Source organism: Rhagoletis pomonella, unplaced genomic scaffold, assembly GCF_013731165.1.
Source record: "Rhagoletis pomonella isolate Grant_MI unplaced genomic scaffold, Rhpom_1.0 Rhpom_scaffold_01721, whole genome shotgun sequence".
NCBI classification, from domain to species: domain Eukaryota; kingdom Metazoa; phylum Arthropoda; class Insecta; order Diptera; family Tephritidae; genus Rhagoletis; species Rhagoletis pomonella.
In genome coordinates this window covers 1-17,009 of record NW_023460275.1, presented here as the reverse complement: position 1 = coordinate 17,009, position 17,009 = coordinate 1, and the positions used below count along the sequence as shown (strand labels likewise).

At 36.6% G+C, this 17,009-nt stretch overlaps 1 protein-coding gene across 2 annotated transcripts; it reads left to right on the top strand.

Annotated features, from left to right (window-relative positions):
- Positions 1 to 736: 736 nt before the first annotated feature.
- Positions 737 to 16,951, top strand: LOC118752661. 2 transcript variants are annotated; one of them, XM_036487544.1, is made up of 5 exons: positions 738 to 1,144; positions 1,215 to 2,524; positions 2,586 to 2,734; positions 2,801 to 3,080; positions 16,597 to 16,951. In XM_036487544.1, the coding sequence occupies exons 1-5, from the start codon at positions 851 to 853 to the stop codon at positions 16,613 to 16,615; spliced, it is 2,052 nt and encodes a 683-aa protein (XP_036343437.1). In that variant the 5' UTR covers positions 738 to 850; the 3' UTR covers positions 16,616 to 16,951. The 2 variants fall into 2 exon arrangements, with proteins under 2 accessions (XP_036343438.1, XP_036343437.1); XM_036487545.1 differs by lacking the exon at positions 16,597 to 16,951 and having other exon boundaries at positions 737 to 1,144; positions 2,586 to 2,709; positions 2,801 to 2,946.
- Positions 16,952 to 17,009: the final 58 nt, after the last annotated feature.

Here is a 17,009-nt window from a genome sequence, read left to right as displayed (position 1 = left end):
AAACAAGAACCAAATCACGAACAAATCAGTGTCGGTTCTAATTTTATCGATAATAATCGAAAAAAGTATTGTCCCACTGATATGTCATTGTGTTTGGACGTTTTTGTTTTTAACAATCGCGCGTGGTAGTTTGTAAAATATTTCCAGAAGCTTTCTCTTTTGATCACTCATCTAAAATCTAAAAAATTACCACAAACAACTCAGAATATAAAAATACACGCAATTACTCACATTCGCGATCTCTTTAGGTTAAATAAACAATAACACAGGGTTGCTACAAAGCTGTCAAGAAAAATAAAGAATCGCGTGTATGAACGCACTTAATTTAGTGAGGTATTTTAAACGAAACTAAGTATTTTATGTTGGTAATGTGAACATAGTTTAACGTCAATAAATGCTCAACCTAAACAAAAATATGTAGCTCCTCATTTTAGCTACTATTAGTATTATTTAGCTCTTTTTTCGACCGTTTTAGCTCCAAACGAAAGTCTTTGGTTCTTTAAATAGGAAGCAACGAAATTGCCAAAAGCAAAGCAAGAAGGTTGAAACGACGCATGTGTACTCGTCCCTTTTCTTCTCACCCCCTCTCTTTCACATGCGAGCAGAATTGAGTTGAATTAATTACTTGAACTGTGTAAAAGCAGTCTTAGAACGGACTGTGTACATTGCACACAAAAGTCGATGCATCAAATACAAATGTATCGAGTTCTCGATGTATAGCGGAAACATCGGTTTTATTATGGGTTTTATTGGATACATCGAATAGCATTGATGTTTTTTTTTGCTTTCCTACTTCTAGTAAGGTTTAAGTAAACAGTTGTATTCCTTGTTCGTATAAGACAATTAGGATATGTTTTCAAGCTCAATGACAACACAAAGGCTTAAATTTGTTGAGTGGCTTTATACATATAGTAAATGCATGTATAATGTAAAGGGCAACATAAATGTCTATAAAATTTGCAAACCGAAAAGGACTACGACTAAAGGAGCGATATGTAGCCCAAATCTAATGACTAAATGTAATACCAAAGAACCAATAACCGATTTTGAAGAAACTGCAAATTTTAAATTCAAAACTCTGTTATATGATGAAAATTCCGACAATGTCCTAGCCGAAATCAACTCTTGCGAAGATAAGAACAAAGTAATTAATATTATTTTCGTTTTATGACGGCAATATATAATTTGCATTATATCGTGAAATTTTCTTTCAGTTGTCGGAGTTAATAAAAACATCACATCATAAATTAAATCATAAACATTTTATACAGTGCATTCTAGTTCTCAAAGACCTTTGCCGAAGTATTCAATACGATTCTGAAGACAAATTACTAGAAAATATTTTACATGGGTTGAAACCTCATGTAAAAGCGATGAATATAGCGGAACAAAGCTGTTGTTACCTTTATTTACGCAAATTTGAGATACCAAACGAAAATACCGTTGTTAGTCAGCTGCTGGGCAATGCTTTGGAAAAAATTGCGACTACACCAGATAATCCAATTGCTTTACCTGCATTATCTCGCCTGGCAGTAGGTATTAATACTGGAAATGACTTCCACGTACCGTCAGTCTGTAATCACTTCATTCCTCATGTAATGTCTCATATTCAACAATGCAAAAACGAGGACGATTTACGTTTGATTTCAGTTTGTCTAATAAATCTGCAGCCTTTGATTACAATTGATATTTTAGAAACATTTAAGGCGAAGATAGATGATGTACTAAAAAATTTTACAATCGGTGCGGAGAATCAAAGGACTGTATTAAAATTGCTACATTTGTTGAATCATCCAGCATGGTCCCAACAAAACGGGCGTGTTATTCGCAATCTGTTATTACTATTGCAACCGAATTTATCAAAGTTAAGTATCTCGGACCTTAAAACCACCAGTACAATTTTCGGTTATCATTTGGAGCCTGCAGCTTTAGTTGCCCCACTAAGTTCATTGATGAAGGATTTAATTCATTATCAGCATAAAACTGATCTAATCGCTGCATATATGCCATTTTTAGAACCACATCAACGGGAACCTACAGTAGATGTTTTTAAACATTCGATCTCTACTTCAGAACGTTTTCCAAGTCTTTATGATGATGGGGACTTCTTTCAAATAATTCGTGCTTTAAAGATATCTGATGCAAGTATATGTGATGCTTACTGGTCTAATGTGCTAACCTCAGTCAAAAGCATTGGCCACAAGGAATCCGATTTACGATTTTTAAAACACTGTCATCGGTACATGCATTTTAATAACAACTTAGGTGGTACATATCGTTTCATACCGCTAGAACGGCGATTGTGTCAATTGGCTATGGAAGCAATTGAAAACGATATAGCTGCCCGATTGCCCTATAAATTTGCACGTTTAGCCTCTTTTGTGCTAGCATATGGTCATACTCCTTTTGGCTGGAAGAAGTTTCCCAATGTACTACTTTCTAAAATCATATCCATGTCCTCTCAGTTCAGTGTAAAGGATTGCTTCTATCTAAGCCGAGGCATACATATTGCTTTGGAATTACGGTAATGCTTTTTGCTTAACTATTTAATTAAAAAATAAATAAAAGTATCGAATTATTTTTAGATTTCGTAATACTACTTCGTCGTTGCTAGTGATGCAACTCGCCACTTTAGATAGTGTTCTAACAGACTGTGTTGCGAGACATCTAGAAAATAATTCTTTGTCAATATTTGATTTAAATACTATAGTAAGAACCCTTGGATATAGAAAGTGTACGCTATTAGATACAACTTTTATGTGGATATTAATGATTATCTATTTTATACTTCATATTGCAGCTTTCAAAAATAAAACGATATACTATGAAGCATTGGATCGGTACAAACAACTAGATTATAAAGAAATCAACTCACGCACGATAAGAGAAATGGCTTTTAACTTCAACGCTGCAAATTGTTCTGTACCCATTGCTCTGGAGGCAATGTTTAGGTATATTGAACATCATCATGAAGTTGTCATTGGAGATACTGTGGAAAAGGTTTTAACTTGTGCATATAATCTCGGGTATGCGCCCCAATCTAACACAGCGCTTTATAATGCGGCTCTGGTTTTGAAACGGTAATCAATATTTTACTCTTAAAATAAGCTTCAGTTTACAGCAATTCAAAGTATAATTTTAAATCATTTAAGTAGCCGCCGCTGTGGTTTAGTGGTTAGCAGTGCGTGCTGCCACTCTGCAGGGCCCGTATTCACGCGCTGGTCAAAGCAACATTCAAAATATATTGCAAAATGTTTTTTTTTTCTTAACAGCGCACGCCTCCGGCAGGCAATGGTAAACCTCCGAGTGTATTTCTGCATGAAAACAGCTTCTCATAAAATTACAATTGCCGTTCGGAGTCGGCGTAAAACTGTAGGTTCTTCCCTTTTATGTGACGACATTAAGGCGCACGCCATAAATCGGAAGAGAAGCTCGGCCAAACACTAGCAGGATGTATAAGCGCCAATCTGTTATTATTAGTTGCGTTCTCTAACTCGCAAGAAGTTGGAAGAATTTACAGGAATTTACCAGAAAGCGATCCCGTATTCGGTTCTCTGGCTTCTTTTGCTTTTTGACAGTTTTACAAGTTTAAACCCAGAAAAGTTGGGGAACGCAACTATTATTAAGTTTCGGTCCTGGCAATAGAAGAATTATAATCGCAATGATGAATTTTAAATCTGTTTTAAGCATTGCATAAAGCCGATGCAACCTTCGGTAAGAGGAATGAATTATTAAATCAGTCAGATCTATGTGCATCAAATTCTGTGCTATGAAATAATTCAGTAAATTTACAATAATTCGAAAACGTCTGGACAGTATTACAAACCAGGGACCGTAACGGTTATGCTAGTTATCAAAAAAGTTAAAAAATAATCGTTATTTTCTTTCTCTTTCTTTTCGGTCAAAAATAAAAGTTAACACTTGACTTTTATTTTTTCCGTCAAATAAGAGCAGATGAGCTCAAGCAACGACTGTTGACAACTGGCATTGCTTGAGCTAATCTGCTCTTTTGCCAGACTGCCAGGCAAAATATACCACTAATATTATTATTATTATTATTATTATTATTATTATTATTATTGCAACATATTTTACAAATGAATTTGTAAAATACTACATGGTGCGGGCGACGAGGCCATTATGCACCGGTGTTAGTTTAAGTAGTTATGTTTCGTCTAACATGTTGTGGCTGTATAGCATTTTTTTGATTACGGCGATGTTGTCTTTTTTGGAGCAGTCTAATAACTCCCGTATTTGTTGGTGACTCTTAGAGATGGGACAGTGCAACACGATGTGTTCAACAGTCAACGTTGTCAGGCAGGATGTGCAGGAAAGTGGTTCGCGTTTAGTGTGCAGGTGTTTGGTTGAGAAGAGTGTTGTCCCCAGTCTGATTCTGGAGAGCGTTATGCAGTCCTGCCGGGAAAGATCACTGTCGTAGTTTGGTCTTCTGGGCAGATTGTTGTGCTTTTGGAGACACGAGTTTGAGCTACGCCAGACATTTAAATTGTTTTCTAAAGCTTTAGCTGAATAGCAAGTAGTTATTATTGAGTGTAAACATGGGCATTCATATACTAGTGGGAGAGTCAGCGCTTCCTTTGCTGCTTGGTCGGCGGCTACATTGCCTGGTATTCCCGTGTGTCCTGGTACCCAAAGGATTTTTGTTGGGTTTTTTAGTTGACTCAAATTCAGCATATTGTACTGCTAGCTAGAGCTTTGGTTGCACCAAGGCTATCTGAACATATAAGTGTTTTACGATTTTGCTTTGCTGCGTATTCGATGGCCCACTGGATGGCACTCAGTTCTGCGTGAAATATTCCGGCGTGTGGTGGCAGTATACTTTGTTTCACAACGGAGAAGTTGTTTCCCCCCATTTTTTTGACCACTGCATAGGATGTTGCTCCGTCTTGAAAGGAACCATCTACATATAATATAATTTCGGGTGAAAATGTTGCAAATGTTATTCGGCAAAGTAGATGCAAATATTCTGCAGCACAGGTGTTGTTTTTGGTGTGACTGCTGAGTTGGGTGTCAATTTGTAACCATTGGTTGTAATCACTTTGCGGTTGTTGTGGCTTTTCCGGAATAGGCAGTTTCAAGTCGAGCAATAATTTAATAGTGTTTTTAATGCTACACAAGTTACAGCTAGAAATTTCATTTTTAGATACATTTATGTGTTTCCAAAAAAGCTCATGTAGGCTTGCTTGTGTTGATGTAATTGCTTTGGCCGCCAGTTTCACGGCGCTTTTCTTACGCGTGTCTTGGAAGTCTTGATAACGTGCTTCAACTCTAAGGGCATCCAAGGGAGTTGGAGGAAGGGCGCCAATAGCTGACCTGAAGCATTTGTTGACGGCGGTGTTGATTTTCCTTACATTATTGGCGGATGTCCATCCATAGATTGTAATGCAATGTTGTAATATGCCATTTGTTAGGGATTGGCATATGTTGAGGGCTGTTTCTAAATGTGGACCTTTTTTACGAGAGCAGATAAGTTTCATGAGATTGTTAACTTTGTTGAGTTTGTTCACAACGTACTTCGATTGTTCATTCCATAGTAACGTTTTCGTAAATACAACCCCAAGAATTCTAATACTATTTTTGATCTGGATGTTGTTCCCTCTCAACTTTAAGGTGGTCACTGCACATTTCTGTTTACGGCACACGTGTAAGGCTTCAAGTTTGCTAATTGGCACTATTTCGCCCCTGCTTTTCGCCCAAATGTTGATTTTATGGTCCAAGGACTCAATGTGGTTTCCAACCTCCCTTTGTGGGCCTGAAGATATTGTCAAAATGTTATCCGCGTAGATTCCGAGAAAGTCTAATCCTTCAGATTTTTTGAGCTCAACAGCGAGCGAGTTTGTGTAGACATTATATAGAACAACGGAGAGTGGTGAACCTTGCGGTAGCCCGTTTTCCAGGGCGCGTTTATGGGAAAGGTAGCCGTCTATCCGTGTTGTAATTAGTCGGTTGGATAGAAAGGATGAAATTACTTGCAGTAGTGTTTTCGGAATGCCCCATTCGTGAAGCTGTTTGATAACAAAAGTATCAATTACGCGATCGAAAGCCTTCTCTAGGTCCTCAGACAAAACGATACTATGCTTTTTGTTGGCCATGTTTTCTTTTAACTTGCTTTCCAGTTGATGGCAAAGAGTGTGCACGCCGCGTTGGGTTAAAAAGGCGTGCTGTTCTGTACATATTTTATTTTGCAGACAGGTCGTTAATCGTTTTGCGATTATTTTCTCAAAGATTTTGGAAATGACGGGTAGAAGTGATATGGGTCGATAGCCTTCTACGCTATTGGGGCTTTTTCCAGGTTTTGGGATGGGTATTAAAGTAGCGTGTTTCCAGTCGTGTGGCACCGTACCGGTTACTAGAATTTTGTTGTATAATCGACATAAGCGCTTTTGGAGATTGGGTGAGATATTTCTCAACATTGAGTAGGTTATTTTATCCATTCCGGGGCTGGACCCTTTGGCACTCTTTAGGACTAGATGAAGTTCGAATGCTGTAATGTCTTTGATACTGTCTGTTAAGCTAGGCTTCTGGTCGGTTAAATTAGCAATTTTAAAATTGGTTTTTTTCTGTAATTAATTTTGGGGAGAATTTGCTGTTGGAGCTAACTTGACTCCAGTTGTCTGCTAGTTTGTTAGCAATATCTACAGGATGGGTAAGGACAGTGGATTCCAGCATTATATTTGGAAAGTTTTCAGTATTACCAGCTCTCAAATTATTTACCTTTTTCCATAGCACTCTGATGTCCATGTCGGGGTTTAGCGAGTTGAGGAAGTTGCTCCAACATTTCTTTTTGGACTCTTTGCAAGTCCATTTAACTTTGGCGCATATTTGCCTATAACTGGAGCAGTTGGACTCGTTTCTATTACGTTTAAAGCGATTCCATGCTAGATTTTTTTCTTGAATGAGCTTGGCAATATCTGAGTTAAACCATATTGGATTGCATCGCTGTGGCGGCTGCCTGTTATGAGGAATTGACTCATTAGCTTATCTTCGGATAATACGTTTGATTTGGGCTGCTTCCCTGTTTATGTTGTTGGATTCCTCGTAATCGTAGCAGTACCGATCGGTCTTACTTTCGAACAAATTCCAATTAGCTTTTTTGTGTATAAACTTCGGATTGAGACGTTTGCAATGTCTCTCTATGCGATTATATATGAAAATTGGAAAGTGATCGCTGGCTACTGGTTGGGGTAGGCATTTCCAGGTGAGGGTGGCCGCTAGATCCGCAGAGGCCATAGAGACGTTGACCGTTGTGAGTGTGCCCTTTGTTGTGAGCAATGTGGGCGATCCGTCATTCAATATAACGAGGCTTCTGTCATCAGAGAAATTTTCCCAGATTATGCCGCTGCGTGATGTGTGTTTGGAGCCCCATAGAGTGTTTTGTGAGTTGAGGTCCCCGATGATCAAGTGATGCCCTATGCTGTACTTAGGGATATCATTGATCATCTGCGGAGTAAGATAAACGTCACATTCTTTATATGCGTTAGTTATATGAAGTTGTGCGTTCCCGTTTATGGTTACAGTATGAAATAACAAATTGTTGCTCGATGTTTCGTGATTTTGCACGTTAATAGTTTGCTTAACTAGGATCGCTACACCAGATTTGGCGTATGAATAATCTTTGTTGTGACTATATATTGTATCTTGGTAGGTGCAGCATGTTTATATTTTGGTCAACTATATGTGTTTCTTGTAGAACAATGATGTCGGGATTATGGTTGGCGACTAGGGTTTCGAGCGCGAATTTATCATTTATATAGCCCTGAATATTCCATTGGAGTATGTTTATATTTAACAGAAAGTTCATAAATATTTAACTTAGAAAAAATTGGAATTAAGTTGTGGTTTGAGTTAGTTGTTTATCTTCGTGTGTCTGTGTGGCTGGCATTGTTTGTTTGAGTGTTTTTGGCGTAATTAAGGCATTGAAATCGGGGAATCTGTTGTATAGCTGAGAGAGTGGTGAGATATTCGCGAGTGTGTCTGTATGTGTCGGTGTTAGTGGAGTGCACATGTCCATGACTTCTGCGTCGTGATCGACGTCTGCAAATGAGTTGTTGGATTTAATTGAACTATGGCAGTTTGGTGTTGTTGCTAATGTTGATTGGTATTGACTGTCGTTTGTAGTTGACTGCGTTGAGCTAACTGTGGTGGTTTTTGTTATGCTGCTTTTTGGTTGAGTGGGAACTGTACTGTTATTTGGCTTTGTTGAGGTATTTAAAGATTTATTGTTGCTCATATTTTGGGAGTATTTGTTGTAGTTAGAGACTGTGTTTGCATCTTTTTGTTGGGGTTGAGGCGGTAAGTTTGATTGTTGTTTAGTAGAGTTAGGATTTGAGTAGTTCTCTTGTGGGATTTGGGCAGCTGAGCTGCTATTTATGTTGTTTTTTTCTGTGTTCGAACGAACTTCGTGTGAAACTGTGAGTGAACTGGCATAGGATTGAGTAGGGATTGTGTTGAATGTGTTGTTTCTGTAGAATTGTTTGGCTTCACGCATGGAACATTTCTGTTGTATTTTTATTTTTAGTATATCTTTCTGCTGCTTATACTTCGGACATTCTCTGGAGTAAGAGGGATGGTTGGCTGAACAATTTGCGCATTGCGTGCGCTTGCAAACTTCTGGGTCGTGAGGGGGGAGATTGCAATTGGCACAATTTGGCGCGTTATTGCAGCGTTTAGCTGTGTGGCCGAGCAGTTGGCAAGATTTGCACCTCATGGGGTTGGGGATATATTCTCTTACTTTGGGAGAATACCATGATACGTCAATTTGGTCTGGTAGTTTGTGGGTGTCGAATGACAAAAGCACTACACCACTAGGTACATAGGCGCCGTTGACATATTTTTTGAATTTATAGACGTCGATAACGTTTTGATTGTTTAGTTCTTTAATTATTTCTTCCTCTGGTATATTATTCAAACAAGGAGCGAAAATAGTGCCTTTTACGGTATTTAGATTGATATTTAGTTGACATGAAATTGGGCATACACCAGGTAGCTCTTTAGTGCGGACAAACCGATCCGCTATCAATTTGGATTTCACTAGCACTAGTAGGTTACCGTCTCTTGTTGGCTGTATTTTAATTATCTCTTTGCTTATCGCATGCAAAGCTCTGTTAACTACAAAGCAAGAGTAATCTGACAACGGTTTCGATTGTTCACTTGCCGACACAGTTAAGAATTTTGGTGATTGCTCTACCACTGGTGTTAAAGCCGGATATTCGAGTTTATCTCATATTCTACGTTTTTTTCACTTTTAGGCTAGGGGATAACAGAGCAAACCTATTGGGCCCCAAGTTTGGAGGCCCGGGGGCCATGGTCCCGTAGTAAAAAGTTGGTTATAGTTATTAAATGTTTAACAGATTGAATCAAATGTATTAGTGAAGAATTTGGGGGGAAGGAAGCAGAACACGTAAACGCGCACTGATATGTATAGTAAATTGTCTCCGAGCTTAATAACCGAAAAAAAACCGACTTCAACTCCCATATAAAAAAAATATATATATATATATCTCATGATCCACTGATCGGATCTCAACCAGATTAGTATGAGACCACCTCTGAGACACTACCTTTCCGATGCAAAAAGAATTATCGAAATCGGTTGACGTGGTCCAAAGTTATGCGGTAACATACATAAAAAAAAAAAAAAAAAAATATTCCGACGAACTGATAACGTCCTCCTATTTTGAAAGTCGGTTAAAAAGTGCACATCCTTTCAACTGCAGTTTTCTATCTTCTCTAAATATATTGAGTTTCTTTAATTTGAGCTTTAAATTATTCACCTACTAGCTTATACCCGCGGGTTTCACCCCACGTTTTTATATGTACAAATATGAAAAATAATTTAATGATGTTATATTTTATTTCGGTGCCCATTTCGTTATAGCTCGTTATATTTAAGCGAGTAAAGGTTATGAAATTATAAAATCTCATGTGCTCTCTAGGCATACGAAAGATATCAATCACTCTAAGTTTACCTTAAAATGGTTCCAGTGATTCGACGCGTGAACGTGTAAGCTTCTTGGAGGTGCCACGGCGGGTTCTAATATTTCCAACCAGGGTTGTTGCGAATATTCGCATTCGCATTCGCAACTGCGGAGCTTCCGCATTAATTTTAACATTCGCATTCGCTTTCGCATTCGCAATAATCAATGCGGAGCTTTTGCGAATGCGAATATTTTGCAAGTGGACCGATAAAACGTATATATGGCAAAAAAATTACATATTGTAGCCAATATTTTGGTCGTAGGAGTATTTGTGTAACAAAACTGGTCAAATGTCATATTTATCAACTTTGATAAAAATGTCTTTAAAATATTATTTCTTAAGCTATATAACCGAGCTATCAATGGGCAGCCATAAAAGTTCCCACTTCTACTTGACCTTTGACGAACGTCAAAGAGAACATAGTCCTTTTAATAATATAATTTTTCTGTGCTTTAAATATCTGCTTTGGTTTCTTTCTTTATTATGATTTTTTTTGGACCAATCTTAAAAAAAAACTATACAAAAGAAGAAAGTGTACACTGTAATTCTTAACAAAATTTTCGTGATTTGCTTTTGATGTTATAGGCGGCATACACGGTGCGTCTGACTCGTGAGTCGGTTTGGATGTGTTTGTGAAAATAAATATGTGTTAGTTACACCAACATGACTCCCGGCATGACTCTGAATGATTCAACAGTGTGTAGTCGAAGGCGAGTCAACACGTACACAAATGATTCGCGAGTCAGACGTACCGCGTATGCCACCTATTACATTTATTCGTTTGAATAATTTAAAATGAGGCTCTTTGGGGAATTTTTTTTTAGCAAAATTTTAAAACCAGTAGTTTTGTTTACTTGTGGGATAATATTTTTTTCATAGGGATATACATTGGATCCTTGGCTAAAAACTTCTGTGGTAAAACTGTCTTTTTTGCTATTTAAAGTCAAAGAGTAAAAGCATAAAAACACGGCAGCGTTGATCTGGATCAACTCGGGAATTAACTGCAGTTTATCCGGATTAAGTCCGAGTAAGCTTTTAAGCTTTTAGCTCCTTCAATAAGGACTTCCAGTAGAAATGATCAACGTCTAACTACAAAGAGAATCGATGCTCAAATAATTAAAAAGCTATAGGTCTGACCTTTAATTAGATAAGAATTACGAAACTATTTGTTATTCAAATGCTTATAAGAAAACGGGGTGCTTTAAAAAAAAAAATAACAATATTCTGATCCGATTCGGCTGGCAGCCACGACTTTGAAAACAGAATTTTGTTCAAAAATAATAACACAGGTTTACAAAAAAAAAAGCTTATGCATATTAAACCAAACCTATATATCCCTATGTTATTCGACACGCTGAATGCGAATCCGAAGTCCGTTAGTCTCCACCACGTCAGGTTCGTGGTCAGTTGAAGGTCAAGTAGGGAAAAATTCATTGAATAAACCTGAAAACTCATATACATAAGGTTTTACATTCGCTGAACCCGAATCCAAGGTCCGTTAACCTCCATAATGTCAGCTTCGAGGTCATTTGAAGGTCAAATAGGACATAAAATGTATTCAATAAAATAAAATAAAAATAAAAATAAAATTGTTTTTGTTGTCACTGAAACCGAGTATGGAAGTCCCTTGATTCCTCAAGGTCATCTGGAGGTCATGCCCAGGTCATCCCAAGGTCAAATTCCGATGAATTTTATTGAATTTTCAGGTTTATTCAATGAATTTTTCCCTACTTGACCTTCAAATGACCACGAACCTGACGTGATGGAGGCTAACGGACTTCGGATTCGCATTCAGCATGTCGAATAACATAGGGATATATAGGTTTGGTTTAATATGCACACACTTTTTTTTTTTTTGTAAACCTGTGTAATCTATTTTCCATATCCATCTATTTAGCTCGCTATAAGCACAAATTTTTCAAAGCAGTCGCAGAAGAAAGTATTAAAAATGAATTACAAAAACTAAAATCGAAAAGTGCTCTAAAGTTACAGGTTCTCCAAATTCTGAAACAACATGAAATATGTATCTGGTTTGGCTTGTAAGCGCTGTTTAAACAACGATCTCGCCATTATGCTAGCTTCTAATTGTTTTTTAAAAATACTTGACATCCGCATTCGCATTCGCATCCGCGGATGTTAGCTGTTAGATATTCGCATCCGCATTCCACATCCGCAACAGCCCTGTTTCCAACTAAAATTTAGTAAATTGGCCTTGATAAAATACCACTTCTCCTTACTGTGGAAAATGCTTCATGAGAGCTTTAGATTATAAGGTCGAACTCGGCTCTCCCTTTTCCACTAAATGAAATTTTTTTTGTCAGCACTTATAAAATAAATCTCCATAACAAATTTAAAATATTTCCAGAGATTTTCTATTCTTCCAGAGATATGTATTAAGAAATTTTTAGTATGTATGGGAGGCGACATGCCTTTTTTAATAACTCACATTTTTTCCATGAGCAATTGATACATTTTGCATACACAACTCCATACCAGTATTCTTCCACAAACACTTCCAGGGATATGTTACAAGAAAAAGTAAATTTGTACTGGAAGTGCCAAGCCCCTTTTTCTTATAACCCTAATCTTCTTCCATGAATTTACAATTGATTTTACATACCCCAGCACCAAGTCCCAGTACTCTACCATGAACACCTCTTGAGATATGCGGTATAAAACAGTAAATTTGTACGGGAGGTACCATGCCCCCTTTTCGAATAACGAAAATTTTTCTCCATGAGTATGGAATTAATTTTGTATACACATCTCGGTGCCAAGTTCCAGTCCTCTGCAATAAACACCTCCAGAGATATGCAGCCTAGAAAAATCTATTTGCATGGGAGTTGCCACACCGCCTTTTCCAATAACTCACATATTCCTCCATGAGTATGGTATTCGTTTCACATACATACATATATATGTATTTCCATACCAAGCTTGAGCACTTTAACCCAAACATTTGAAGAGATATGCAATATGAAACTTGCAGTCAGTAACGTCAAAAACGTAAATTTTTCTCCGTGAATATGAATATGATTTCACACAGTGTTGGCAAAATGTTAATCTGATTAACCTTCAAAAACTAACGATTAAAATGATAATAGCGTTTGACGATTAAAATTAATTAGTCGTAATCAACTGTACGATTAATGATTAAATTTTTTTAATCGTTAATTACTGGCTGCGATTACGATTAATTTATTTTAATCATTAATCGTTCATTCAATGAAAAATAAAATATGATAAAGTTGTCTAGTTTGTCTGAATTTGAAACCAAACACCTGGTATAGAAATTATTTTGTGTTTTATGATTATAAAATGCACATAATACAAAAAATATAATTATTCTTATTAGTAATACATAAACTGGGAACTTTTACAAACCTAGTTTGTAAAACGTTTGTTGGTATAAATCTTAATGAAAATGCAAATTGCTCAGATTGATGAGGAGACCCGACTTAGCCATACCGGATTAACTTGCTTTGTGTAAACAGGAAAATTCCAGCATAAATTAATTAATCACCAAACCCACTTGATCAAATTAAGAGTTAATTATTAAAAATTAATTTTTTTAATCGCGGTTACGATTAGCTGTTTAGTCTGATTAAAATTAATCATGATTAACTGTAATCAGATTGAATTTAATCGAATTAACTAATTGATTAAAAAATCAATCGACTAATGCCAACATTGATTTCACATACATATCTCTATACCAAGTTCCAGTTCTCTCCCACAAATACTTCCAGAGATATGTATGTAATATGAAAATTCCAATTTGTATGGGAGGGGCCTTGAGTTATCGGACTTACTTTCAGTCTAAGACCATCCTTCCGAAATCCGTAGTAAGTGTACGTTCTGATCGGAAAACCGGTTAAGGAAGTAGCCTATTTTTCAATCCAGGTCATAAACCATCTTTGAGCAAAATTTCATTTTCAAACAGGTGGCAATTCTTAAAAAAGTAGCCTATTTTCCAGTCTAGGTCATAAGCTATCTGTGTGCAAACTTTCATGGAAATAGGTCATAAGCTATCTCTGTGCGAAATGTCATGCAAATCTGTTCAGTCGTTTCCGCGTATTAATTTAATTAAAACTTTTTTAACAGGTGGCAACTCTTCCAAAAAATTAGCCTATTTTGCACTGTAGGTCATAAGCTATCTGCTTGCAGAATTTCATGCAAATCCGTTCAGACTTTTCCGCGTATTAATTTAATACAACTTTTTAACAGGTTGTAACTCTTAAAAAAGTAGCCTATTTTTCAACCTAGCTCATAAGCTATCTGTGTGAAAACTTCCATGCAAATCAGTTCACTCATTTCCGCGTATTAATTAAATTAAACATTTCTAACAAGTAGCAACTCTTAAAAAAAGTAGCCTACTTTCTAACCTAGGTCATAAGCTATCTGTGTGCAAAATTTCATGCATCCGTTTAGTCGTTTCCGCGTATTGATTTAATTAAACTTTTTTAACAGTTGGCAACTCTTCCAAAAAATTTGCCTATTTTCCACTGTAGATCATAAGCTATCTGCTTGCAAAGTTTCATGCAAATCCATTCAGTCGTTTCCGCGTATTAATTTAATGAAACTTTTTTAACAGGTGGCAACTCTTAAGAAAATAGCCTATCAACCAATCTGGCCCATAAGCTATCTGCGTACAAAATGTCATGCAAATCAGTGCAGTCGTTTCCGCGTGATGATTTCCCAAACATCCAAACATACAAACTTTGACATTTATAATATTTATATAAGAAAGATAAGATATGAGATTTACAGGAATGATTCGGAATTCAATTTAACAATTAATATCGCTGCCAAGTTCTGCTCCGACAAATTGTATCGCAAATCGCTAAGAATAAGCTTAGTGCTGAGAACGCGTGCTCTACACTGACTTGTGTCGGTGGCACCTGATGTATAAGACATGCCAGATCTCATAGTCGGGGAAATACATATGTATATATTTTTTACTCTCCCAGTAATCCATAAGGTCCGTATCAACATCAATGCGTTGCTCCTTATGGTGAATACCACTATTGTATTGTGAATATGTAAACTGCTATGAACAACAACTGCGAAACAACAAAAAAGTCAGATTTAACTTTTATAATTTAACTTTTATATTTGACCGAAAAAATAAAAGTAAATTTTTAACTTTATTTTTGACCGAAAAAATAAAAGTCAAATTTTAACTTTTATATTTGACTGAAAAAATAAAAGTCAAGTTTTAACTTTTACTTTTGACTGAAAAACTATCAGTCAAAAAATAACGGCAATTGCTGACTTTTTTGAAAAAATTAAAAAAAAAGGAATCATATAGGATAAACATTCCTTGGCTAACAAGCATCACATTGCTATATACAAATGTTAAAAAGACCAATTCTTTCCGACTGATTTTTGAATTGAAATTTGTTACGTAGCAGCATGGTCGAGCCATGCAGGCATGCTTGCATCCCAAGCTAGCTCGTCGTCGGGGTGGGTCATTTCCGCCTGCCTTGCTGTTAGCTACATAATCAAAAAAAGTTAATCATGCCTGATAGTTTACTACGGGAGACAACAACAGGAAAGATAAATAACTTAAGAAAAACAGGGGAAAATAGAAATGAAGAAAAAGGTCCAGTCCCGTCCTGTCAGGTGGAGTCATCCCGCCCTTCTTCAACGCGGACTCCACGTGAGGCCTTGGGCGTCGTCGTGACTCCTCCTTTACTTTACGACGCCCCCTAAACCTGACATTAGTCCGTCTCTATAAGAATTAGTCGTCGTCTAGTCCATTGTCTTATATATACACCCCCCCCGCCAAATACTTGTGCCTAACACACCATCTTAATCCCCGAAAGCTATTCAGAATTCTGTTTTCTCAATTCATTTTTTTTATTTTCTTAGCCTAAGGCACAATATTAAAATGCTCTTAACTCTAGCCCTAATAAGTATCGAAATTCATGTATGTATGTATGTACATTTGAATACGGAAATTTATCAAAAAGAAAGAAAAAGGAAACCTACCACCCTAATATACTAATAAATACAAATTCCACAATTATAGCGATTTATCAATGCAAACTACCCCCGCTAAACTTACTAACGACCTCTTTGTATTTGTTTGGGTCTGCCCTAGGGTCAGTTCAATAATGGTTATTGTAGCTCATTGGTTATAATGTTCTCCAAAACAAAAAAACTCCGAATAATTCCAATACCTCAAACGTAAATCAAAAGACAAAAAAAAATATTACCGCGGGATTAATGAAATCTTCAACTAGACATGCAAGTATATAAGTATGATTGGTATGTACGTAAATAATCACACATAAGTGCAAATATATGTGCATAGTAAGATAAAAAAATTTCTGTACTCACTTTTGGTTTCCAGCGATGGTGGTACCAACACCCTGTTAAGAACCTGTTTGGGGAGAATCTTTATATTTACATATATGTACCAATAGTCTTACATACATACATATGTACGTCTACAGCTAATTAACTGAGGTGTCAACCTATTTCCCTGCCGATAATGTTATCACTCGCTCGTGTTGCGGGGCACCGAGCGGGTCATAATATACGCGCGAAAAAGAAACACAAAATGCGGATCTACTATTAAAACAAGGCCTACAGAAAAACTAAATGGCAATAAAAGTGAACTTAGCTGTGAACTTAATCTAACATTCGGGTGTAAAAGGAACCCATTGCAAATAAGACTAAATAAAAACTTAAGTGAGGAAAATAAGGCAAAAAAAAAGTAAAAAAAAAATTAAAAGAGCACGAAATCAAAAGGCTATGGAATTCAATATAGGAGCCTAGTGATGTTTAAATGCAAAAATCTATAGCTACTTAATGTAAACAAACCACCGAACTTCAACGAGAAATCCCAGGCTAATAATTACAGCGATAAAAAAAATCCATTGTTCGCGAGAAAAGCAATTACTAGCAAAATTAGCAAAATTAATAGTAAAATAGCAAAACAACTAAACGGTATACAACAAAAAACTTAACGCGGAATAGCCGAGCGAGGTAAAAAAAATCCAACC

Bases quoted from the DNA above. Each gene is read 5' to 3' on its own strand.
- LOC118752661 (XM_036487544.1), top strand. From the start codon at position 851: ATGTTTTCAAGCTCAATGACAACACAAAGGCTTAAATTTGTTGAGTGG. The intron at 2,525-2,585 runs GTAATGCTTTTT...AATTATTTTTAG, and splicing joins CATATTGCTTTGGAATTACG to ATTTCGTAATACTACTTCGT. The intron at 2,735-2,800 runs GTACGCTATTAG...TTCATATTGCAG, and splicing joins AACCCTTGGATATAGAAAGT to CTTTCAAAAATAAAACGATA.